At 41.6% G+C, this 26254-nt stretch overlaps 3 protein-coding genes across 3 annotated transcripts; 2 read left to right on the forward strand and 1 right to left on the reverse strand.

The window, feature by feature from the left end:
• Positions 1-6221: 6221 nt before the first annotated feature.
• Positions 6222-9072, forward strand: LOC125309741 (DNA repair protein RAD50-like). Its single transcript, XM_048266833.1, has 8 exons — positions 6222-6270; positions 6519-6644; positions 6943-7068; positions 7295-7408; positions 7537-7662; positions 8419-8541; positions 8690-8803; positions 8947-9072. The coding sequence occupies exons 1-6, from the start codon at positions 6222-6224 to the stop codon at positions 8538-8540; spliced, it is 663 nt and encodes a 220-aa protein (XP_048122790.1). The 3' UTR covers position 8541; positions 8690-8803; positions 8947-9072.
• Positions 9073-9191: 119 nt separating this feature from the next.
• LOC125309749 (CAP-Gly domain-containing linker protein 1-like) lies at positions 9192-21025 on the forward strand. The gene is made up of 12 exons (XM_048266842.1): positions 9192-9299; positions 9622-9673; positions 10080-10193; positions 10898-11023; positions 11438-11551; positions 12589-12714; positions 12960-13070; positions 14126-14251; positions 14481-14606; positions 15196-15321; positions 20032-20220; positions 20742-21025. The coding sequence occupies exons 1-12, from the start codon at positions 9294-9296 to the stop codon at positions 21023-21025; spliced, it is 1500 nt and encodes a 499-aa protein (XP_048122799.1). The 5' UTR covers positions 9192-9293.
• Positions 21026-22309: 1284 nt separating this feature from the next.
• On the reverse strand, positions 22310-23310 carry LOC125291124 (avidin-like). The gene is made up of 4 exons (XM_048237694.1): positions 23185-23310; positions 22727-22937; positions 22482-22602; positions 22310-22387 (listed from the first exon to the last, which is right to left on the reverse strand). Exons 1-4 carry the CDS (start codon positions 23308-23310, stop codon positions 22333-22335), a joined length of 513 nt encoding a protein of 170 aa, XP_048093651.1. The 3' UTR covers positions 22310-22332.
• Positions 23311-26254: the final 2944 nt, after the last annotated feature.

A 26254-nucleotide genomic window follows, 5' to 3' on the forward strand; every position in this document is an offset into this window, starting at 1 on the left:
TGGAAACGGTCATGATTGCTACAATATAAAGCTGGGAGGTGGGGATTAATGGCGGTGCTCGTAAAAAGTACATGAAATAATACTTCAAGAGCCCTAGGATGAGCTGTAAATTTTTTCTAAGTGAGGAGATTCACAGGTTTAACTAGATAAGGAAATATATTGTGGATTCAAACACATCTTGGCCAATCAGTTTTAAGGACCAGAGCTGTTTTATGAGAAGTGCTAAATAAGAATTCTCATAACTCTAAAATACAGTGTGATCCATCAGCAATAATATCAGGCAAAATTGTATCTCATCCTGAAAGAAAAAATAACTCATGCAATATTGCAATGGCTGAATGCACCTGAAAACAGCAGTCCAGGCATGTTAAATAGCATAGCATGGAGATTACTCTGTTTTACATTATGGGAAGCCAACACCTGAAGCAAGGTCTCTCATAGACTAAAACAACACCCTATGCATAGTAGGTCAAAGGGCATTTCAAATGGCCTTATCCCCTTTAGAGGGCCTGCTGCAAGAGGCCTCTCAATCTTCTAAAAATATGACCATTCAAATAGCCCTCCTTAATGATTAACCATGGATACAGAACCAACATGTATATAAGGGGGGCAATATTGGGGGCCCATTGGCTTCCTCAGTTCATCTGGTTAGTCACGCATCTCAGCTCAGGATGAGGGTCGCTGTCTTCGTTGGACTCATGCTTTTAGCGTGCGCATCGGCATCACAAGTCAAGAGAGGGAGGAGAGCCGTGAGGAGGAGTGTGGAACATCCACAGGATGTGGAGGCCCGAGTGGACGTCCCCGCAGAGGGTAAATCTGACCTCTCGGGGGAGGTGAGGGAGCTGCGCGCCCTGGTCAGGGAGATTGGTGAGCTGGCCGTGCAGCAGAAGATCGCACTGTCCGCCACCCAGGTGGACTTAGCCCAGCTGCGGGCCGCGGTGAAGGCCGGCGAGAGCCAGGCGGATAGCCAGAGGGCCATGATGGTGGAACAGGGCATCCAGCTGGGTCTCACTGCCTCGGAGGTGAAGGAGCTGGACGGCAGGCTGGAGGTAAGCGAAGGTCAGCTGAGGGAACATCAGCCCAGACTAATCGAGCACGCAGCACAGCTCAAGCTCCTCTGGATGAAGCTGAAGAGCTCTGAGCTTGAGGCAGATGAGCTGAAGATGGCTAACTCAGGTAAATGCACTGGTTGTGTACGGAAAAAGTCTGATGCGCATGTAGTCATAGGCTGAAGGACCGATTTAACTACTTCCACTGGGTGGAAAAGAGTATGGCCCCATTGAGAAGCATCTTTCCTCTTCATTTCTTTTGGGAAATTGATTTCATTTTTTAAATAACTGTGAGGATAAGATTCAAGAAGCTCTTTAAATTTCAGTGAAGACCTTTAAAGTTATGTGTTTTCAGTAATACTATTTCTCATCAATACCGACGCTCTTGATTTTTTGCACATTTGAAATGCAAAGTGTTTTCAGAGCTGAGGGGAGAATGAAAAAGCAGTGAAAGCATAATAAAAATTAGATGACCATTCAACGAGGGAATTTGTTTCTGCAGTTTTGGAGACCAGGCTGAACGACAGCGAGAGCCTCATCAAAAAGCTGTACACCGTGAATGAAGGTAATTTAATGACAAAAAAGCAATTATGCATTTCAAACCTAGGAGGAAATATGTATTAACAAACAGAGTGCTAATGAACTGTGGATTCTGTTTTTTTTTTTATTTCTTTATCTAAGGACAAGCCGTTCAGCTAAAAGACATGGAGGTTAGGCTGACCGCCATTGAAAATGAAGTGGAGAGAGCGAGGAAAGAGAGTCAGGGTATTGTATAAAGAACCTGTAGCTTCAGGCAAACATGATATTGTGAATTTCTGAGAGCTTTTGAAAGGTTTGTTAGCTCAAGGTCTGGCTATCAGTTTCCTTAATGCGAGGCTCAACATCACCATAAATAAGGTGGAGACACAGGAAGCCCAGGTGGTGGAGCTGAAGGCTGACGTGGAGGAACTGAGGACGGGAGGTGCACACACACACACACACACACACACACACACACACACACACACACACACACTACACACATACACACACTACACACACACACACACACACACACACACTACACACACACACACACACACACACACACACACACACACACACACACACACACATATATATATATATATATATAGAGAGAGAGTATACAGGGTTGTAGTGGAGGCTAAACGCAAGTAAATGCAGTTTATCCACCTCCGCCTCCACCTATATATATATATATGTTTCAAACATTTAAACAAGTGGAAGTATGGCGCGGATTTGTTGAGAGATCCTGTTTCCTTGTTCTCTCCTACATGTGTTTGAAGGCTCAGGACAGGACACTGGTTTGAGAGCTGTGGTGGAGAAACTGAAGAGTGAGAGTGCAGGTAAACAATTGGTCCTCCCTCCACCTGAGATTGTGTACTAAAGCACCTTCCCTGAACCCCGCTCCTAAAGTCCTACACCCTTGTTATTAACCTGTCATGTCATGTCCTGTTATTACTGTATGGTTGATTCCCAGTGTTCTGACTATTATTAAGTTACCAGTATTTGTAAGAACCAAAACATCTCATTTAGATGCAATAAAAGCATATGTGAAATAACTACTGATCATACCATACAGCATCTTCCATGATGTGATAATGTTATACATCATAACATGGTTATCTCTAAGTTAATCACTTAAACTATTAAGTAAATCACTTAAACTAGTTCAGACAACGCAGACATATTCATTGCCATACCACTGTTTCATCCAATATCATTCATTTGTTTTAACTTGTGTGGAATTTTATTTTGGGGATTTAAATCCTATATGATCTTAGAGTAGAAATAACAGGTTTTCCACAAACACCTGACCCAACTATACATGCTTTTGGACAGGACTAAACTAAACTAAAGTCATGGAAGTGCTGAAAGCATGAGGGGTACTGTATGTGACTTGAATGTTGTTTTCGTCGTAATTTTAGTTCAGGCTTTGCATCTGATCTCACTGGACGTGAGGCAGAACATTACAGAGACCCAGCTGGATGACCAGGAGATAACGATGACGGAGCTCAGGACAGAGGTGAATCTGTTGAAGAGACAGAGTTCAGGTGAGTGATAATATAAATAAACTACAAATACACTAAGAGCTACAGTGTTTTGCTCACACAAGGATCAGCAAGTCATGAGCAGCTGAAAGAAGAACTGAGCTTGTTAAGTGCAAAGTCTTTAAAACTGCACCCAAACTTTCTTGCCATGGCTACTATGGTTATGTATGTGATTGCAGATCAAGCCTCAGGCTTGGAGGAGCTTGTTATCATGTCAAACACCACCGAAATCCTCATGGAACAACAGCAAACAGTCATAGTTGATTTGAAGGCTGACTTGGAGGCGCTGAAGAGAGAAAATGCTGGTGAAAAACCTATTTAATTCATTTTATTCCCAAATTAATTTTATTCTTCAAGATTTGTTTTTTTGTGTGTGTGTGTGTGTGTGGGGGGGGGGGGGGGGGGGGGGGGGGGGGGTTACTGAACCACACATCATGTAATGTGTATTTTAAGAACTTGACCCCCAAAAGTAACATGAAAGTCACAAATCAAATGGGTTTTATGATAATGTATTCACTGTGGAAGCTAATGGTTTCAGCTCAGGCATTGGAACTGATAGCCCTTGGGGACAAGAGCAGCCAGATGGAGGGACAGATGACTGTGGTGCTGGACCTGAAGGCTGAGGTGGACACAGTTAAGAGAGAAAATGAAGGTAAAAATGTGACCTTTTGAGGAAAATCATTATTGCCTCTTGTTGAATTTCTTTTAATGTGAGGTACTTGGGGACTCCCATTATAATATATTATTGTATTTGCCTTGTCATCAGCAAACCAAACTGCATTATATCGCTGAGATATATTGCATTACATATACATATTAATATTACTTGCCTTGTCATCAACAAGCAAGCCAAACTGCATTATATAGCTGACATGTACCACAAGTCAGACTCATGCTATTACTTTCAAGAGAATGATAAAAGGTTTTGATTTTCTTTACTTACAAAATGTGAGAGACTTAAATGAATAAGGCTCCATTGACTGATTCTGATGTGTGTGCTGAGCTGTGTATGAGATATACAGAAAAAAAAAAGAAAAAAAGAAATATATATATATATTCCAAAGGAGAATAATAGCTGTATGGACCATTAAACTTTTGTTGTTTTGAAATCAAACTACAAATGCCAAAGTTTTATGTTTGATCCCTACCTGGGGTAAGGTTCATTGCACTTTGCTTTGATTCCCTTTGAGGTGGACAGAAAGCAGTAGTTTTGAGCTGTCATGTCGAGACACTGCCAGCCATGGCCTATATCACAGAACAGTGCGTGAAATGGACAATAAAGTCGATCAATGTCTGGAAATTGTGTCCCACCAGCTCAGAGTATGGAGCTGGAAATGCTTGATAGTCGATCAAATGCCATAGATGCCAAGGTGGAGGGACAGCAGACTGTGCTTGTGGACCTCAAGGGTGACGTTGAAGAGCTGAGGAAAGAGAATGCAGGTAAGGCATGTCAGATTGGAGAGCTTCTAAAGCAACATCCTGACTGAATGTAGTGCATGTGCATTTGTGTCCATGCATGTAGAAAGGTACATGAAGCAAAGGATTAGTAAACACACAGTATGTTGCATTCATACTGAGCATTGTGTCATAGACCTAAACTAAAGTATACATTTATTTGTTTTTTGCCTTGTTTTGTTTGTTATAAATTAGGGATTTATGCATTTGACCAATGGCATCAAAGAAATAAAAACAAAAAATCAATCTCTTTCCATATTCTAAAAGGAAGCAGAAAACAAAGAATTGTACTCTGCACAAAATGTTCTGGTAAATGATGACACAATTTCATCTCTAGTTTAAGTCACAATACTTGAACATATGCCATGTCCTAGATTAAATGGGCAACATGAACACACACACACACACACACACACACACACACACACACACACACACACACACACACACACACACACACACAGACTTCTGCCTCTGGTGCCACGACATGCTACAATCATTTGACAACTTGCTTTTCGTTCCCTGGATTTTAGCTCAGTCCAATGACCTGCAAACTCTTAGTGCCAAGTCCAGCACAGCTGAGATCCAGATGACCGAGCAGCAGAGTGCCATGCAACAGGTGAAGTTTGAGATCGAGGAGCTCAGGAACAACAACACAGGTAGCAGCAGCACTCTCTCAAAGACACCAAAGTCACAGGACACACACACACACACACACACACACACACAACACACACACCTGAACGTCCTTGAAACTAAACTGTTCGGACATGAGAACAATAATGCGCCCCATGAAAAGACAAAAGGGAAAAAATGCATATAAAACAACAGGTTGACAAAAATCACCTGCAATTCTCTTGTGCAATTTTTATAGGTTTCTCATCGGAACTGACTATAATCACTGACATTGCAATCTTGACTGAGATTTTGGTGAAGGAGCAGCGCTAGTTGTGGTAGACCTCACTGCAAAGGTAGCGGACTTAAAAACTGAGAATGCAGGTTGGTATAATCTCAATGCAGGTTTGAATAGCGATTGATTTGGTTGCTCCAATATGCAGACACACTGCTCAAAGCAGAGACACACTGTGCATGTTCCTTTACCTTAAGCAGTTGTGTTTTTGGCTGTCAATCATATTCCTATTGCAATGAGTCAGCCGGTTGCAAATTTAATGCACTGTGTTGCAGCTCAAGCTCTCAGCCTTCACAGCCTTCTTCAGAGATCACAGCCCTGGTCGAGAAGCCGAGCTCTGCTGAGAGTCAGATGGAGACACAGGGGATGTAGGCTGGGTGAACTCAGCCTGATCTGCTGGTGATTTCTTATTCGCCCTGCAGCTCAGGCTGGAAACCTGTGAATCTTTTTCTGCTGCTTCCATTACAATTTTGCCGGGACCCATCACAAGTTGGCTTATCCACCCGGCACTATTGGCAGGTTTAAAATGATGACGGTAGCGGCGCTCTGCAAACGTCACCTGGTTCGTTGGTCAGATTGGTGAATGACTATCCAATTGCGTACATAGTCATTTGAACTATGCCCATTGATCACACCTCTTGTGCAGTAGAAAATACATAGCGGACTCCCCAGACCAATGTTCAATCTTAAAAGATTGAGCTTGGTCTGGTAAAAGCCAGACTACAGGGGATGGCCATGGCACAGCTAAAGGCCGAGGTGGAGCAGGTCAAGGATGAGAACACAGGTGAACAATAATGAGACGCGATCGTGTGGTGTATGATATGACTCTCAGACAGGTAGAGAGCTAAGCAAGGTTAGAAATGCTTCACAAGAAAATAAACTATTTACTGCTTTCCTCTGACTCATACAAGTCTGGTCAATAGCTGGCAGCCATCGAAGACAGCATTCCATGAATATCTGGCTTTTATCAATTCTTTCAGCTGTATATTGATTGATGACGGACATCTTGTGTGTCTTCCTTTGCGGCTGCAGCTCAGAGTCATGTGCTGGACTCTGTTGATGTAAGGTCAAAGGTCACTGAGAATCTGGTGAAAGACCAAGAGGCCGTGGTGGTTGACCTGAAAAACACAGTGGACCTACTGAAGGGTCAAACCACAGGTGCAAACTTTATATATATATAAAAAAAAAATACTGTATACGTATAGATCTCAGTGGCACATGGCACAGATCAGAGGTGACATTCTCAGACATTTTGTCAGAGCAGATCTTGGAGAGAGAGGTCGGGGTGGGGGGGGTTATCTCCCAATGCATTTTATTACCATTTAAATTACATTGGCACATAATGCATTCACAGTTGAATTTGAACTCTTGATCACGACCATCCATATTTATTACATCATCAGTACAGTACATCAGTGTTCATTGCAATGCAGTCATGACCTTCGTGTGACTTTAGAGCAAGCCATTCAACTGCAATTACTAAGCAATAAGACCAGCTCAACTGTTATCTTGGTGGAGGAGCAGAAGACCACAGTGGTTGGATTGCAGACGGCCGTGGAGGATCTGAAGAAGGAGAACTCCCGTAAGTTTCTATTCCCAATGGGACAATTCAAAAGCTTCTGAAAGACAGTTATGTTCACTTTACATGGCTCATACACGGCTTGCAGGCTATTTGCATTTTAAAAGGTCCAGTGATTTGATTTGTGTTTCATGATTAACACTGACATTAAACAAGCAATCAGATTCATAGTGGATGTGTTACATTATGATGTTGTTGTTTGATGTTTCATTGTGTGATAACATCGCAGTCCAGGCCCAGAAGCTGGTGGTCCTCACAGAGAAGACCGGTCAGATAGAGGGACAGGTGGCAGTGGTGGCTGGGCTTCAGACTGAGATTGAAGGACTCAGGGACAAGCATGAAGGTGCAGCTCAGTAGAGCGAAAAAGCATCTCGAAATGTGACGTTCTTTATTGATTGGCTTGATCTGTTGCTGAGAGGCCCATTCGGTTCGGTGACATCTTGAAATGTGTTTCCCCTCTCCTGGCTGCAGCTCAGTCTGTGGAGCTCTCTGACATCAGTGACCGGTCCAGCTCCACTGAGAGCCTGGTGAAGGAGCAGCAGACGGCAGTGGTGGACCTGAAGGCTACTCTGGAGGAACTGAAGAAGGAGAACGCCGGTAACATACTGTACTTTGTTAATACGTACATGATACATGAATACATGTTGCTGTTACATACTTGGCTACTACACTGAAGGCTACTGTATCAGAGTTGAAGCTAGAGAAAGTGGGTAAATTATTATAACGTCCTCCAAAAGGGACAGTCAATCTCATCAAATGTGAAAGTTGACCGTACATTCCTTTGAAGCTCCAAGTACATTCTACCATTCATCCCACTTTAAACCGTCTGAGTCTTTACACATTTTACAAGTAAGACTTAATTGACTGGGTCTGTTGCTTCAATACCTCAAAATGGAGAGTTATAATTTGATTAGATGACATTTTGAGCTCAAATACCAACAACATTACGCCATAATCATAAAGTCTATATTAAGGACACTTCTTATAAAATGGGGGGGAACTGTAGTGACAGAGTTGAAGACAGTTGTTGAGACATTCAAGGAGGAGAATGCTGGTAAAAACTCTGCATTATAATGATATAGATACCCTTACATAATATACAAATGACCCTGTGCTATTAGAGCCACATATCCATGTCATGACAGGCCAGGTATACTGTCATAACATCTTTACAACATGGTTATATTAGCCTTATAAAGTGGGGTTCAAGTAAAGGGTTACCATGTCGTTCACATTGGCCAATAAAGGATGCAGATATTCTTGTCCTTTCAAGCGATACATTTGCTTGTTTTGTTTACTCTGATGCACTCCTGTTGTGCATATTATTTACCTATCATTGTCCTGTGATTAAAGATCAGTCACTGGAACTAAGTGCTGTAAGTGAAAAGACTACCTCCGCTGAGAACCTTATTAAGGAGCAGCATGTCATTTTGGATCTCAAGGCTAAAGTAGAGGAACTGAAGAGGGAAAATTAAGGTATTGATTACTTTTGATTAGCCAGTTGAATACAGTATATCAATTACCCATGCCCAGTCACCCATAGCCCAACAGCATGTTATTTGTTTTTCCTCACATTTTGTTGTGACAGGTGCACATTAATTTTGCTCTCTCGCTGTGTTTGAAGTTCAGACCCAGGAACTGGTAAATCTTGGAGACAAGACAAGTCAAATGGAAGGACAGGCGACTGTGGTGTTGGACCTCAAGGCAGAAGTACAGGCACTAAAAACAGAAAACAAAGGTACACTTTATTTTATATCATTAGTGACATACATCTCATTAATTCTGTCTAATTGTCTATATAATAATATAAATATATGAACGCAAATATAGAGTCACTGAAATGTTAGAAGCTTGAGGTGTAGCTCTCCGTTTTGATTCAAGACCAGTCCAAGGAGCTCATCAACATCAGTGACAAGTCAAGCATGACTGAGACCCTGGTAAAAGAACAGGAAACTGCTGTCAAGGATCTGACAGCTACAGTTGAGTGGCTGAAAAAGGCGAACACAGGTATAATATAGCACATCTTACTATATGTTTTTTTTTTAGTTTAACACCAATTCTAAAGTGGAGTGGAGTGGTTTATATGGGTATTTTATCTTCCCTTCAAGCGCAATCTACTGAGATCACTATCATTAGTGACAAGGCCAGCTCCACCGAGATTCAGCTAAATAAACAACAGACTGTGGTGGTGGACCTGACTGCTAAAGTGGCAATGCTTGAGAGTGAGAATGCAGGTGAGCTTACTTCAAAATGTGTCTAAGTCAATATTCAATCATTTGCACAGTCAAGCATGTGCAGACATGAATCATTGTCAAAGTTTTGGCAAAAGAGTTTTATGAAATAACTCAAAATTCAACATTCTGTTCCATGTAATATAACATCACATCACATCACATAACATCACATATCTTGACAAAACACAATTACAACACATTTATAAGATCACTTTCATACCCTAGGATGAAATGTAAACATCACCTTTTAATCACCCTTTGCGATTCATCTTACTCTGAGAGTTTGGGATCCTAAATCTGTTGAGATGTGCTCATTCCCCAGGCCAAGCCCAGGAAGGCTACTGTGGAGGATGTACTGAAGAAGGAGAACGCCGGTAACAAATACCAAGATCAATTATGCATATTGTTTAGAGTCAGACATGCAGATACCTGGTATGTCACAAGTATTAGAGCATATGATTACTCAATTGTCTCTATTCAAAACTGCTAGCCGCCTCAAAGCTTAATTGCAAAGCCTCACAGAATTCTTTTTCTTTCTTTCTTTCTTTCTTTCTTTTTGCCTTTCTTTCTATGTGCAGTTCACTACTGCATTCTGAAATTCCAACCCATTTCATAAAAAGCATTCAAAGACAAAATTCCTGAAGTATTATATAAGGACGAAATAGTTGATTTGTGCATGCCACTGAGCCAAAGCTTCTCATTGTACGCCTCTGTCAAACATCACGCTGCCTCGTGGGTTTCCAGTTGCACCGTTATTAAGCTCTGCCTTTATGATTTCAGCCCAGACGCTTGAATTAGGCGTCCTTGCGGACAAATCCAACCAGATTGGAGAGCAGCAGAATGTGTTGGTGGTGCTGAAGGAAGAAGTGGAACAGCTACAAAGAGAGAGCCCAGGTAATATGGCTCACATGCTTCTTGTTATCACCCATCCCCGGTAACAGAGCGTGCTCATTTATCAAGTCTGCGCTGTATACATACTCAATGTGAAGTATGCATCCACAAGGGGTGGGGATAGGAGTGGGACAGGCTCATCCATTCTTGTGCAACAAAATGTGGAGTATCATTTATCTAGTTGAAAAGAAGCGTGTGTGTTGCACCATCACCTGTTTTGATGCAAAAGGAGGTAAAGACTATGTGCGTAGACAAGGCGTGCTGAGACGAGATCGTTTCTGTGTGAGGTTGCAGTTGCATTGACATTTCTCCGAATCCCTCAGATCTCTCATTTGGAATGCAAAGTGCTTATTGATGGATGCATTAGCACACTCCTCAGGCATTTTTAATGTAGTATCAATCTATATGGAAAAAGGCAAATCTGACTCCCTTGAAATACACATGCGCATACAAAAAGATGGAAAAGAAGAAGAAATTACACTATGCACTGCACTTATTGATAGAAGTAAATATGCTAGAAAAGGAGGATAGCTAGGGTTAGGCTTATAGAAGTACAGAATATTGATTTGCTCTCACACACAGATAATTATGATAAGACAGCTATTTAATTCTGAGATTATGAATTTGCACAGTTTGCAAATGGGGCCCAAAGATTGAATTCACTGTGAATTTCATGAATATCTTCTCTAATCTCCATCTCTACACAGCCCAGTCCCAGGAGCTGACCGCTGTCAGTGAGAAGTCGAGCACTATGGAGACTCTGGTGAAGGAACAGGAGAGTGTGGTGATCGAGTTGAAGGCAACAGTGGAGGAGCTGAGGAAGGAGAATGCTGGTATGAAATAATTAAGCAATAAGCCCTGAGAAGCCGTAGGTTACAGTGATTTTAGAACAGCTAAGGGGCGTAGTTAGGTACGATGCACAGCGGAGTTAACTTAATACTTGTGTACTGTGTAAATATTTATGATTTGTCACAAGATGCACTTTGTTAGGCATGGGATGAGGTTGAGGTTATGGTGTGTAGTGTGTTATGATGTGTCCAAGGGCATTACATTATGTCGTGTATTACTTATTCATATGACTGCTCCAATGTAGACATTCTGAATTAAACTAAAGTGATCCATTATGAGGGTTTTCACGTACATCAGAATGTGTCTGTTGCCGTTGTTCATCACAACCTTCCATTGCTTGCATATATTTACTTTACTATCTAAACTAAACTATAAACTATAATTTTTGGTGCTTTCAGCTCAGGCCCAAGAACTGGTGTCTCTTGGGGACAAGACTAGTCAAGTGGAGGGACAGGTGATTGTTGTGGAGGATCTGAAGGCTGAGGTGGAGACACTCAAGAGAGAAAACACAGGTTCAGTACAGCCCACAGATCTCAATAATGCTGTTCTAAAATACAGTGCATTTCATGGATTTGTTTTGAAAAAGACATTCATCATGGCAGCTTCACATAGAAAAGCAGAGCAGAAATGCATGTTGTCTTTGAGTTCTCAAGCATTTGACAAACACTAAAGCACTAAACAAATGTGTTTTTCCCCAGGGCTTTCAGTGCTGAATGTTCTGTTAAAAAGGACATCAATACATGTTCAAAACATGCTCTGGTCTGATCAATAAGTGGAACAAAAAGCAAACGCATTAGCACACCCAAAAAAAAGACCAGAGTGTCTTGAAAGCCTTTCAAGTGAATGTCATATTTCTTAATTGAATTGCAGCCCAAGACCTGTTGTTGACTGCTATCAGTGAGATCTCAAACTCCACTGAGACCAGGGTGAAGGAGCAGGAGGTGGCTGTGGCTGTGCTGAAGGCTACAATGGGAGAGCTGGAGAAGGAGAATGCAGGTCATTTAGAAATCCTGGAGAAACAGCACTGTTTTGACACTCATGGGTGGAAATGAGATGTATTTGACATCTGCAGATTGATTTACCAGAGAAAATAACATTAAGACTGTGTTCATTCTCAATACATCATTCATTTTCATTTCAAGCATATGTGATCATTCATACATCTTTTTTTATCCTGATAGTGTACGACATTAATGGCACAGAGTCTACTGTTGCATAGGGCTTACCTCTAATAATACACTTCATTGACTTTATGGTGTGTGTGGTATTAAGTCGGACATAGTTATTTTCCTGTTCATCTGTTATATCATTATGTGTAGAGATATCAGAGCATATGATTACTAGAGTTTGGAAACAAAATAGCTAGGGTTAGGCTTATAGAAGTACATAATATTGATTTGCTCTCACACACAGATAATTATGATATAATTATGAGAAGACAGCTATTTAATTCTGAGATCATGAATTTGTACAGTTTGCAAATGGGGCCCAAAGATTGAATTCACTGTGAATTTCATGAATATCTTCTCTAATCTCCATCTCTACACAGCCCAGTCCCAGGAGCTGACCGCTGTCAGTGAGAAGTCGAGCACTACGGAGACTCTGGTGAAGGAACAGGAGAGTGTGGTGATCGAGTTGAAGGCAACAGTGGAGGAGCTGAGGAAGGAGAATGCTGGTAAGCCTTCAATGTGATATGATGTATTTTGGCAGTTATACATTTACACAGAAGATGTAAGCATGTTCACAATCAAAAACTAATGAAATGATATTTTATGATTTAAAATCACATGCTTTTAGCTTTGCTTTGGTTGGTGGAAACTAGGTGATAATATCCAAGAGCCTTCCAAGTAAACAATTTAACAGTAAAAACAAGCACCTGCTTCTCTGTCTTGTTATTTATTTAAGACTTATCTCTGGAAGTAAACACCCTTACTGACAAGTTTGACTCAACTGGCAGTCAGATGGAGCAGCAACATGCCATGGTGGTTGATCTGAAAGCTGAACTTGCACAGCTCAGAAAGGACAATGAAGGTAACAGTACAACCTTCCATGTACGATTTGTGTGAAAAAACAAATGGAGAGCAGCATTAAGTGAAAAAAAAACTTTCCTCTGCCAGGTTTGAATAGACTTTTGCACTCGCCTCTCACTTTTTTCACCTCAAGTTCAAAATGTGGAAATAGTAGTCGTGAGTGACAAGTCAAGCTCAACACAGAGTTTGGTGACAACACAGCAAGCTGTTGTGGAGGATCTGAAAAAGAAAATCCAGTTGTTAGACAGTGAAATGCAGGTGAATCAAATGAAAAAGTTTTTTATAAAACTCTGAAAATCACCACCATCAGCGATAAGTCCATTACCATGGAGAGCCTTATAGATAGATAGATAGATAGATACTTTATTGATCCCCAGGGGAAATTCAAGAATTCCTTATGTTATGAAGGAACAGCAGACAGAGGTGGTCACTCACCATCAATACCAGAGTCTATGAGCTGGAGAAAAGAGCATAGATCATTTGTCACTAATATCTATGGATATGATATGATTAATTTCTACATCACATATTTCAAAGTATTGTGTTATTGATCTTGTTTTTTGTTTATTTATTGTCTGTTTGTTGGTTGTTTGTTTCTTAAGCCCAAGCCCTGGAGCTCAGTGTTATATCAGACAGGTCAGTACCCAATGGAAATAAGCTTGACCATCAGCAGGTTGAGGTGGTGGAGCTGAAGTCTGCCGTAGACCAACTCCAGGCAGAAAACTCAGGTGCAGTGAACTCACAGTAATATCAGCCAACCTCACGGCAGCATAAAAGACTATCTGCATGAAAAGCCCCACTGACTGAAAATGTACACAGAATGTGACTAGGATACTTAAGTGATATTTAAGAAGTTGTCGGAATGAAGGTCTCACAGGTCCACAACTTTCTTTTAGAATTTCAGCATTACAATATTCATGTGATTCCAATTATAGAATTTGTTACTTGAACACAAACCCTGAAATGTGTTTGATGAAGTCTCTCATTTCGAACGAGGAACAGAAATAGCAACGCATTTCAGTCGCAATCTAAACATGCGGTTGGATGGGATTACAGGTCAGTTTGCCGAGCTGAAAGCCCTTGATGAGAGGTCAGGCTCCACTGAGCATCTCGCTAAAGAACAGCAGACAACGCTGGGAATGCTCAGGGCTGAATTGGAAGTGGCAAAGTCAGAGAATGCAGGTGAGTCATTGGTAATGCATCCCTATTACCTCAGACCTAAAGCAACCCCCAAAATAGGGCTTGTCGTACTGCATATCCAAACCACAATCCCCCTGTTGCCCTCTCTGAATGTATGCTCTCACTTTCCCCATTCATTATTGATATAAGATACTGATGTCAAATAAAGTCAAGCTCACCCAGATGCTTCACTGTTTTGGGTATGCATGTTTTAAATATTGACCACTCTTAGCCCAGTCCTCAAGCCTGGAGGCCCTGGCTGACAGAGCCGGCTCCACTGAGAGCCTGGTGAAGGAGCAGAAAGCAGAGGTGGTCCAACTCAAGGCCACAGTGGCGGAGCTGGGGAGAGATAACCAAGGTATTTGCCACCGCAGAGTGACTGCTTGTGTCTCCACTTGATTTTATAGATCAACAGATAAGAGCAAATCAACCAGAGCCTAACTGTGCAGCACAATAAGAACAGATCCTCAATCATGAAGTTGTTTAGAGCTGTGCATCATCTTAGTTATCGAAGCAGAAGTGCAGCAGGCAAGGACACACATTTGGTTGTGTTTACTGGTTAATCTTTCATGGGGATTTTCTTAAAATGTACTTTTACATTCATGTTGATCTCTCTGATATCCTTCAACCCTTAATTTGAATTTAAATGGACTCTTACTATAGACAACATACTTTATCCTCAATCTGTCTGTATGTGATAGATGTACAATTATCATGTAACACATGCACAAAACACATGGACAAATCATATTTCCTTAACGTTAACAAGCCTTGAAAAACTGAAGGTGTTTTAGAGTAATTTGCCACAAACCATGAAACTTGCATGGAGGTGTCAAGATGTAGGCGATCCCTGAACGCCTATCAGATGACAGGTCTTCCCCCCAACCGAGTGAGGTATTGACAGCTTGTGTATCTTCGAATGTTGCACACAACTTAATGATTTGCAGCTCAGGCTGAGGAGCTGACAGCCCTGGATGACAGGTCCAAATCCACGGAGAGCCAGGTGATGCAGCAACAGAGTGCTGTCGCCGAGATGAAGACCGCAGTGGAGGCACTCAAGGCAGAGTATGCAGGTAAAATACCAATGCAAATAAATACACAACAATAATTGCTCATGTCACACTCTCTGACGTGAATGGTATGTTTATGAACTAGTCCACATACCGCACTATAAGAGGATATTGTAAAAACTAAATTGCACCTAACATTTCAATTTCTTTGCTCTTACAGTTGTGCATTTCTTGAAATTATGACTACACTTACCAAAACTCTAAACACAAATCCAAACACTCATTAAACTAGTTTAGCGCTTTCAGGTTAAAGCAAAGCTCTCCCCTCACAACCATTAAACCGTGCTGAAAAATCCAACATTACCATTAGACATAACAAACAAGCTTTAAAAAACACATACAATACAGCATAATATTACACACTGGTGAGATCAAAACACTACCACAATAACACAAATGTACACATTTTCAAGTTTTATAATTTGTACAGTACTTGTATAAATGCTCTGTGGTAAAGTTACTGTTACTGAAATTCAGTTAAAAGGTACTACAGTACTGTAAATGTACTATGAATATATCCAACTGATAACCTATAAAAGACTGTGGAAAATAGCAAACATGTTTAATGTATGTTCTAATATACAGCAATGAAAAAAATGTTCATGCATAAAGAAAGGTCTTTGGGGATCCACATGTTTTAAAACAGGTGAACTGATACATGGCACTTGTGTCTATGTAGATTGAGGGTCTGATTGGTGTGTGAACAGTTTTGACACATAGAATTTCCAGCTGGAGAATTGTCTGCTAATTGGATTTGAGATATGTCTTTACTTTCTAAAACAGAAAATATTGCAGACAGTTAAAACGTGGGAATTTCAAAACATTAGAATCATGTGTGAAAACAAAAAAAAATGTTTATAGTTTGAGGGAAATGTGTCTGTCTTTTGGTAAATGGTGATATGGTTTTCAGCTGTTATCTCATAAGGCTGATAGCGTTTAAAATTTCAAAACAGTTTTGCTTATGCATTCACTATAACATGATGACATGGTGGATTATTATTACTAATTGGGTTTACTGTGCAAAACGTATGGGCAAGAAGCATGGTCGTGATCACTGCGAGTGCGGATATAAAATGAACAGCTTATTTCTCTCTAAAAGGAGATGAACAGGAGCTGAGGGGAGCAATGGTGACTCTGAAGGAAGAGAATGAGACACAAGCACACAAAAGCCTTCAGAGTTAGTGTAGAGTCTTGCGAAATTATTCCCTGCTAATGCACCGTGACCTCTGTGGCTCTGCTCAAGGCTGCAGTGGCTTGACATTGGACATGCATGAGCAAGTCTGGGATGGGTGGTCATCTTTATTGATGAGAGATGGAAAGATGGTAGCAGACGGAATGTGAGCATGTGTGTGTGGGTGGATGTGTGTGGGCAGAGGCGTATCAAGCTTTTTAAAAGTGTGGGGGTTGTGGGATAGGAAAATGAAACAATCTGGCCAAATTATAAATAACTCCCTACAGGGACGTTGTAAGTATTTTCTGAGAGGGGTGCGGACTATATTGGTGTCCCGGAGATTCTGATTGCTAAACACACCATTTAATGCAGTTTGAGAGGGACAGAAGAAGCAGCGCTTATGTGTGGTTCATGTGACATGTAGGCCTACATGATCTACCTGCTATCACTTCACTATTTGACACTACCCTACATGCAGACATATCTCATGTTATAAATCAAGAAATCATTTCAGAAATGATGTTTTGTGCATATGGGTTAGCCTAACAGACAGCAGCCTAATTTCGAGGTATCACTAATACCTATTAAATAAATGTAAAGGACACAGAGTAGTGACAGAACTGTAAGCTCAAATTCAAAAACGTTTGAAGTCTACCCAAACATATGCAAAGGGAATATAAATAAATTGTGTTGCATAGCCAGCTTAATTAATGTCAATTTAAAGATTATGATTAGCAGTCTCCATGGTTTTTCCATTGATAGTTACAGGAAGCCACGTTGTTGTTTAAACTATTGTTGCTTCTAGCCCACGTTATCTCCAGTTTCACTTGTTGCAGGGACGCACACATTGAGCGCTCATAAGCGTTCTATTTGAGTTCTACATGCTGGAAATATTAGTTCTCAGATGAAGAACTCAAATGTGTCTTGACGCCGCCGTTTGTAAGATCAAAATAAGATGTTCTAAATGGAACGCGATCGTATTTAAGACATTAAGATCTCCAGTAGATGTAGCACTACGACACACATTGACAGTGAAATGCCGCCGACGTTTGTACGATCAGGTCAAATAAGACGTTCTAAATGAAACGCAATGTAATTACAGTAAGCTGTTCAGATCTTTTCCAATCATCTTGGAGACGTAGGGCCTATGTGTGCTGACTGGGCTATGTCTATATAGTTGATGACACCAAATTAATAAGTATTTCTGATTGGGGAAACTTTTAGCCTAGTTTATTTTTATTTTTCAGCCCGCGGTTCCACACAATTCAATCTAGCTGCAAATGATCAAACGTGTGAAGCACCGGGCATAACTTTATTTCGCGCCTACGTGGACCAGTAGGTTAATTGTTGAGAAGGCCCATAGATTGAGAAAAGCTGCAGATCATAGACAGTAAAAAGCATATAAGGTCTTTCTGCAAAAACAACAAGTGCCTTGGTGCGCGCACCCCCGCTTTCACGTTGACTCCCTGCATTTCTACATTGTGGCAAAAATTGTCAGTCAGACAGTTAATTTTGGTTTACTAAATTAGCATAATGCGATAACAATTATAATTTCAATTCTACCTGAAATCTGCTCACTGCAGACGTTATAATGCAGACCCAAGCAGCAGCACAGCCTTGAAAGACGCACACTTTGAATTTGATCAGAGCGGCTTTGGTTCTTCACTGGCTAACTTGATGTGATTGGCTGGATGACCGTTCAATCAAATCAACAGACCTATTTGTGTCTCTCTGTGTGTGCGTTATGGTAGATACGGTTCCAACTCTTTACGGGAGCGTTTATTTCCATATTTTACTTTCATTTTAATCCGACAAAAAGTGTGGGGGATAGAATCGTGTTCCAGCAAAAGTGTGTACGTCATAACACCCACATCCCCCACGCTTGCTACGGGCCTGTGTGTGGGCGTGTGTTTCTACACACCCACTGTGTGTGTGTGTGTGTGTGCGTACGTGCATGTGTGTGTGTGTCAGTCTGCTATTCAGGAAAGTTGGCAGGCAGCTTTTTATGAATGTGATCATTTCTCAAATGAGATGAAATGTTAATTCTGGTCGCCTGTCTCCCTGTATGCCTGAGTTTGGGATGGAGAGGAAGGCCTGTGTTTGCTCATGTGTGCATGCATTATGCCCCCCAAATGTCAATTTCACTTAGTCAAGGAGCGGCTGATATTTGAATGACTGATGATGGCTGGGTTGAAAGAGAACCATCTTTAGCCCCCGTGAAACACATCTTGATCTGGCATGACACATACTATTATCTTAAATGTCTTGGCATCAACAGATTGTTGTATTCTACCAGAGCCTGATAATACCATCTCTGTCAGTCATCTCCTAATAGGTTGCATTTTCCATCCTATTTCCTTCAGTGTATAAGACTGTAGCTGCTGCAGCAGCATGGCACCGGTATTGTAAGAATTGCCTTCGTATAATATTGGTGAAACTCATTTGCAGGGAATACAGCCTATTAAAAAAAACATATATGGCCTGTCATTCACCTGGAAAAAGCAGCTCTTGAGTAATTATCAACTTTATTTTCATCCTAATTGATTGGGTTTTATAAGTATTCCGTGAAGTACACAAAGGGCTTAGAAAGCTGAGCATAGAGAAATGACTGAGAGAGAGACTCTTTCTCTTTGTAACTGTGGCGGTGAGTGTTTGAACCTTGAACCGATGTGTCCAGAGCAACGCTTTCAGCCTCAGCCCTGAGAATAACAATGGTGGGACCTCAAAGCACTATCAAATACCCCCACATACAGCCTATTGCACTGCCATTCTTTCTTTCTCTCCCAGCCCAGAGCCAGGAACTGAAAGCTCTGGAGGCAAAGTCCAGCTCCACTGAGACAAAGGTTGAAATACAGGAGTGTTGTGGAGGAGCTGAAGGCTGAAGTGAACCGATGAAACCACTATTTACGGGGGATCCATCCACACCACTGACATAGACCTTTATACCTAACAGATAACTGGGTCGTGTTCCTGTCAAGCCATGTCATTTCACTGAAGAGAATATTTCAGGGTTAAGGCTTTTGCAGAGAGCTTTTATTTTTATTCTCTAAAATCTTTGAAAGTTGCAGCAGGTATTCTTCTTGAGGGAAGAAAATCAAGTTCATAGTTTTGCAACAATGGTGCAAATCTGAAGGCAAATGAACATGATTGCATTTCTCACACATCTCACGCATATTTGTGTCCTGTTTCTTTGATTCAGGCTTTTGTTACAGTTGTTTACTTTCCTAAATGAGCCAAAAATGAAAAAAAAAATGATTGCAACAAAGATGCAGACACAAACAAAAAAATGAGTCAAAACACTGTGAAACACTTTCTCATTGTTCCCAACAAATTACTCTGCTGCTGTATGCCCGTGGGCATTTTTAACTCCCACAGTAATCATTGCATCCTTCATCTTTTAATCAGAAATTTATAAAAATCTGTTATTGTTCCCTTCACATAATATACCAGAGATAGATCATACTTTCTGGAATACAAATAATATACTTCGATCCATAACTTTTACTGTGGGAAAACTGATGGTGTAATTCCACGGCCCAAAGGGAGACCAAAGGTGGCCTTCACCGCGGCTTTGGGTATTTCAGGACGACTGGGACCATTCAGAACAGAGACAACACTCGTGCATAAGAAGGTCATAGCAAACACTGGCAATGGCTACAACCCCGAAACAGGTACAATTTGTGCAATTTGTTATAGTTCTCAAACAGAGGCCAGGTCTCTCAACACTACATGCTTATCCAAAAATAAGCTACCCTCTATAGACCTCTGAAGTTCGCCTAAAAAAAGAAACCAAAGCTGCCATCTTTCCCCATATATGGAGATCCTGGTGTTAATTGGACTACCTATGGCAAAAATAGGTGGCAAAAACCTAAGTTTGCTGTCTTTACGTACTGAAGATCACAGTACCTACTCGAAGCCAGAGGACAAAAGTGTGTTGAGCAAAACATCTGCATTTCAGATTTTTTCGATCCCCGCAAGAGTTAACAGGTGCAATAATTAAAAATGTCCCATGTTATTTTCCCACAGGAAAAATCGCAAGATACCAGATCTCAAAGATGGCAGCTTTTTGTAGGCCAACTTCAGAGGTCTATTGTGATGAATTGAGATCACATGACTATTGCATACCAGAGGCACAAATAGTGGTGGTGGTGAAAGAAATGGCAGTTAAGGAACGAGTTTATAGTGGTATAGTCAATCTATCTTCATAGATTTACATCTTTTTTTTACGTGATAATCTCGGTCATCTTCACAGGTATCTTCACTGCGCCAGTGAAGGGTACCTACTTCTTCCGGTTCACGGTGGCCAGCGACCAGGGCAAGTACAGCCGAGGCTCCGTCCTCTACAAGAACTCGGAGCAGGTGCTGAGCATCTTCCAGCACGACAAGATCTCCAGCCTGCAGCACTTCTCCAGCGGCGCCAACCTGGAGCTGGAGGAGGGAGACACCGTCTCCCTGCGCCTGCAGACCAACTACCAGCTCTTTGATGACGAGCACAACCACAACACCTTCAGCGGCTTCCTGCTCTTCCCCATGTAAATGCCTCACTCGGCTGAGTGGCAGGGGCATACGAGAGGAGGAGGAGGAAGCACATAAGATCATCTTTTATTTGTGACCGAATATCAAAGATGTATTGAGTGCATGTATATGTACTCAGCAGGGGGTGCTGCTTAGCATGCTATTTGATCTTTAATTGTGGCCCAGGTAGGTATTGGCTGTGAAAGTTAAGTAAAATTTAAAGGAACCATCTGTAAGATTGTGGCCAAAACTGGTACTGCAATCACTTTCAAAATACTGAAGAGCGGTGTATCCCCTCCCCCTCCCCCCTGACTCGAGGTTGCCAACCCGGACGGCGAAACACTACTGACTTCGTGATTAGTAGATAGGTGGAGGGTGGCGCATCAGGCCAAAACACAACATGACATGACAAAACACAACATCAACATCAGTTGAGGGCTGCAACTTCACTTTTTAAATGACAATATCCTGGCTGGACTACTGTTGTCAGTGATATAAGTATTTGAAATGAACATGATTTCTTCTAGTCTAGTGAAATATCAGGGCCATTTTGTGATTAATTGAAATATTTTTCTTACATACGGCTCCTTTAAGGGACTGAAGTCATTCATGAAGGGGAAAGCTGATGTTATTTTGAGCACCTTTTTGCCGTGAAAAGACAAAAATAAAGAATAATGTAAAAATAAAGGCCCTTGATGTTTGACGACGCTTCACCCTCTTCTCATATTCGGTCTTCACGCTTATGTCCCTGTTGACAGTAATAAAACCACATCATTTTGTGAGGACATACCTGGAAGTTATTCAATTTTTTATTTTTTTATTCTGGTGTTTAAAAAAGGCAGGGCACAGAAGATGAGCGATTAGTGTGTTCTTATCTACATCACACACACATACACCTTACATTGCCTTTTACAAAGCACATTCAGGTCCTAATATATATTATGAACATGTGTTATTGATGAGGAATGAAGCACAGCAAACGATCAAAATTCCATCAGATGTTGCTGGGGTAGGCTATGCCTTGTGGTTATGACTACATACATTTCAGAGGGTAAAATGTGATCTACAAGCACACTCTGGAAGAAATGGTCTCCGGGGCTATTCTAGGAGGTAGGCAACTATAGCTCAGTTGTTTGTTTCATTTTCAATGGCCTGTAGTGTATTAACAGCAAAATTAAACAAAGGCTACAGGGAAATATAAGCCCAGTTACTGACTTAGATTTATAAGAATGTAGGAAGATGGCTCATCCTACCCTTATGGGAAATATCTTTATTACTAAGGATGCCACAAATGACTAATTGAAATGATTGACACTAGTCTTTATTTTTCATGAATAGTTTTGAATTTCAACATGAAGAAATGTAAAATGGTCTTCACCAAACCTGGATAAGAGTCAAGAGAAAATTATAACGTTAAATCATTTTAAACGACAAAATGATGGTGGAAACAATTCCAGTTTATCTGACTGGATAATACCTGGTGCTCATCCAGTTTTCTTTTGGGCTATTGGCAACGGAGCGTAACATCCAGTGAGTCTTCAACACTCGCTCTCCATTCGGCAAAGTGAAGCACTGACCCACCCACGAGGTACAGGAGCCTGTCAAACAAAACCGAGTCACATTTTCTTGTAGAGCGCTTTTGTCTTCTTCAAACTGTGAATCAGCTAAATTATATGATGGCGATGACCTGGCAAGGTACAACACTTGACCAAGCTTGCTCACCCTTCTCCCACAACACCGAGAATGTGACGGTGGGTTGCGCCCCCTCGCTGACGAAACCCGTCAAGCCGGCTTGCCCATGGAATCCTGCCGCCCCAATGGAGCTCTCAACAGCAGTTACATAAACTCCTTTCATCACGGAACCCACGGCGTGCAGCTGGAGCAGCGAGCCCAAGTCATTGCGCCAAACTCCGGTCACATTACAGTAGCTCGCCTGTGGAACAAACGCAGCTGCGTTAACGACGTATTTTTCTTAGGTCACTTGAAAGCGTCCTAAACCAAAGTTACTTTTAAAAAGACATAGGGCTAACTGTAGTCGGATTATTTAGTGGCAGCTTGCATCATGAAAACACCCAGTTTGATTTAGTAACTGCAAGCTTAAGGACAGGCTATTGCATTCAATTACGCACAATCAGGAAATTTAACGCATAACAAATGGTTATCATAAGGGTGAAGGCTACCTTAGTAACTCCATACCGCGCCTCAGATTGCTCTGTAAATGAAACCTCTCCATTAGCACAGTGTATAACTAGACCTCCAGCACAGAGTGCTACAACCAGAATCAACTTAACAACACGAATGCTCATCCCGCCCATTCTGTAAACCACGTGGTGGGCTGCTCGTTTAATAGGCTACCATTAATCAGAGGAATCAGTAAGGATCAATTCAGGTGTGCCAGTGTTTAATTGGCCATGACTGATGAGCATGTGTGACCATTTTGTGAAGGCCGACAGCTTTTTAAAAAGGTTTAGGTTTATTGTAAGGTGTTAGAGTCTGTGGGACCCGTTTTCAATGTTTGCTAAAATAAAAGTATGTACGGAGCCCGGGAGAGCTCACTTTAAGTGATATTTTTTCTGGTCGTGATAATTTGTGAGCACGTTTTCCTTTAATTGAGCCCTCGAATTAATACAACGTGACCCCGTTGTAGGCCTAAATTGAGCTCTCGAAATATGTATTTCGTGCTCACATTTAGTAATTCCCGACATTTTCTCACCGCTCGCTGTGCTGTGGTGGCAACTTCGTGTTACCTTGGCATGCACTGCCTGCTAGGCCTACAGCTGTCTGCAACAGTTCATATTGGTAATGTGATGATAACCGTATTGCCAGCTAATTAAAGCCTTTTGGTGGTCAGGATGGTTTATAGCGGACTTCTACTCGTAGCAGGGGCACCTGTGGTGTCAGCTATGGAGACCCATAATGGGGAAATTCTACTAGGCTACATAGGCTACTCGGGCTCTGTTGTAATGACCGGTTTCCACTACCTCCTGGATTGTTGACTAAAGCCTACGTTAACTGTGAGGTCTAGAAGGCAATCGAAGCACATCACAGCGACAAGCTCCTAAACAATTATAACACGTAGACCTACTGTTGGTACAAATAGGCTACTGCGTATTAGTGGTAGCCTAATACTCAATACAATAAGGTTCCTGGCCTCTAGCGCCCGATGGGCCTCACCATATAACCCACCCGCACACCAATATGAGGCACACAACGAGGTAAGCTTTGATACGGACTATGAAACGGGAGACATAAACAGTGACGTTCACGATGCTCAGCTTCTCAGGCCATGTAGCCCAGCTCACACCGTTCGCGATAAACACCACAGCTCTGCATACACTTGGACCTCAACAAACACTCAAAACTTCGGCAAACATTCAGCTGGACGATGATGGCAAGGGGCCTGTGCAAACACACACAATCATCTGCTCTCCCACCTACAGCCTACCTAACGGGGCTATATCCAGGTGCACTGCAATCAATGAGATTCCCTCTACGTCACTACAAGCGACACACCTCCCGACGTAATTCCCGGAGATACCCCTTGACACCACACTACGTTTTTGTGCACACAATTTAATTTCTTCGAGCCCACGTTTTAATTATTCGTGGGTGCGTTTTAGTGGATCGAGATCTCGAATATACTATAACGTGCTCATGTTTACATGTGTCAAGACAATATTGAGTACACGTTTTACAAATTGTGGCCACGTTTAAGTAGATCGTGCACACAATGTTCTATAACCATGTTCACAAATTGTGCTCTCGTTTTAATAAATCGTGCCCTCGTTTTAGTAAATCGTGCGCTCGTTTTAGTAAATAGTGCACTCGTTTAATAAATTGTGCCCTCGTTTTACTATGCTTAAAATGAGAGCTCAATTTAATAAAATGAGCTCACACTATAGTAAAACGAGAGCACAATATAGTAAATTGTGCACACGATTGAGTAAACCGAAAGCACAATTTAGTAAAAAAATGAGTGTAATGATTTAGTAAAAAAAAGTGCACAATATAGTTAAATGAGAGCACAATTTATTTAAACGAGAGCACAATTTAGTAAAACGAGCGCACATTCTCTCAACATGCAAAACATTTTGTGATGTCACCTCTAGGGCTCCGTAAGTATGCTATATGCCAACCAATCAGAAAACAGTATTTCTTCTCTCCGGGTGATGAGCACCAATAATGATCAAGCCCAGTAGTACATTTTTTTTTGTTTTAGTAAATTGTGTGCTCATTTTACTTAATTCTGGTCTCATTTTACTGTATTGTGTGCACAATTTCATATATATATATTGTGCTCGCTTTACTACATAATGCTCTCGTTATACCAATTTGAGGTCTCATTTTATTATATTTTGCGCTCAATTTAGTAAATCGTGCGCACGTTTTACTAAATTGTGTGCTCATTTTACAAAAAATTAAATGAGGGCACACTTTAGTAAAATGAGCACACTGCTTAGTAAAATGTGCAAGGTGCAAGGCAACCATGTTTATCCTTCCCATGGCTGCAGTCAAGGGCATATCAACATGAGTTGAACACCTTATCTTTCACTGTTGACTCTTTTGACCAGATGTGACTGGTAAAATAAATTCTCCACATTGAATGAATTAAGTATAACAAGTAGCCCCCTATGCCATTTGAGAAACCATCTCATGTCAGTATGAGGGTTGAATGTGTGCTGATCCTGCTGCTCTTCTCGTCATCTCTGGCTGAACTTAAAGACACTGATGGTATCAGAAAGAATATCGTCCAGGCAGAACATAATGGAGAAGTGGAGGTTGTAGATAGGAGCCTTGATGAGCAATATGTCAGCCAGGGCGATGTTGGGAGAGAGCTGAGGGAGCTGCAGGCTGTGGTGAAGAAACTGGGCGAAGTGGCAGTAAAACACACAATGGCCCTGTCGGCCGCTCAGTCCGAAGTTACCAGTCTGGAGACGCGGCTCAGGGCCGGCGAGCGTCAGGCAGAAGATCAGCGGAAGCTGGCGGCCGAGCAAGCGCTGCACCTCAACACGGTCACCTCTGACATGAGAGGAGTGGAGTCCAGAGTGGAGACCAGCGAGAGGAGGTCAGAGCAGCACCAGACTACCATCGCCCAGCTGGGCATGAAGCTGGAGGTCGCGCAGATGCAGCTGCAGGCCGGCAAGAAAAAGGTAGACAGTCTGCAGGAGGAAAATAAAGGTATTCTCTAAAATTCATTTGTTTTATGGTTATGGTTATGGATTTAGCAGACGCCTTTGTCCAAAGCGACAC

This window comes from Alosa alosa, chromosome 2 (genome assembly GCF_017589495.1).
Source record: "Alosa alosa isolate M-15738 ecotype Scorff River chromosome 2, AALO_Geno_1.1, whole genome shotgun sequence".
Taxonomy (NCBI): domain Eukaryota; kingdom Metazoa; phylum Chordata; class Actinopteri; order Clupeiformes; family Clupeidae; genus Alosa; species Alosa alosa.

What these genes read in the sequence shown, in the direction of transcription:
- LOC125309741 (XM_048266833.1), top strand. Translation starts at nt 6,222, where the DNA reads ATGGCACAGCTAAAGGCCGAGGTGGAGCAGGTCAAGGATGAGAACACA. An exon ending in TCTGAAGAAGGAGAACTCCC is followed by an intron (nt 7,069 to 7,294) that starts GTAAGTTTCTAT and finishes ATAACATCGCAG; the next exon opens with TCCAGGCCCAGAAGCTGGTG. An exon ending in ACTCAGGGACAAGCATGAAG is followed by an intron (nt 7,409 to 7,536) that starts GTGCAGCTCAGT and finishes TCCTGGCTGCAG; the next exon opens with CTCAGTCTGTGGAGCTCTCT.
- LOC125291124 (XM_048237694.1), bottom strand. Translation starts at nt 23,310, where the DNA reads ATGAGCATTCGTGTTGTTAAGTTGATTCTGGTTGTAGCACTCTGTGCT. An exon ending in CGCGGTATGGAGTTACTAAG is followed by an intron (nt 22,938 to 23,184) that starts GTAGCCTTCACC and finishes TTTGTTCCACAG; the next exon opens with GCGAGCTACTGTAATGTGAC. An exon ending in GAAAACTGGATGAGCACCAG is followed by an intron (nt 22,388 to 22,481) that starts GTATTATCCAGT and finishes ACTCTTATCCAG; the next exon opens with GTTTGGTGAAGACCATTTTA.
- LOC125309749 (XM_048266842.1), top strand. An exon ending in GCTGGGGAGAGATAACCAAG is followed by an intron (nt 14,607 to 15,195) that starts GTATTTGCCACC and finishes AATGATTTGCAG; the next exon opens with CTCAGGCTGAGGAGCTGACA. An exon ending in ACTCAAGGCAGAGTATGCAG is followed by an intron (nt 15,322 to 20,031) that starts GTAAAATACCAA and finishes CACGGCCCAAAG; the next exon opens with GGAGACCAAAGGTGGCCTTC.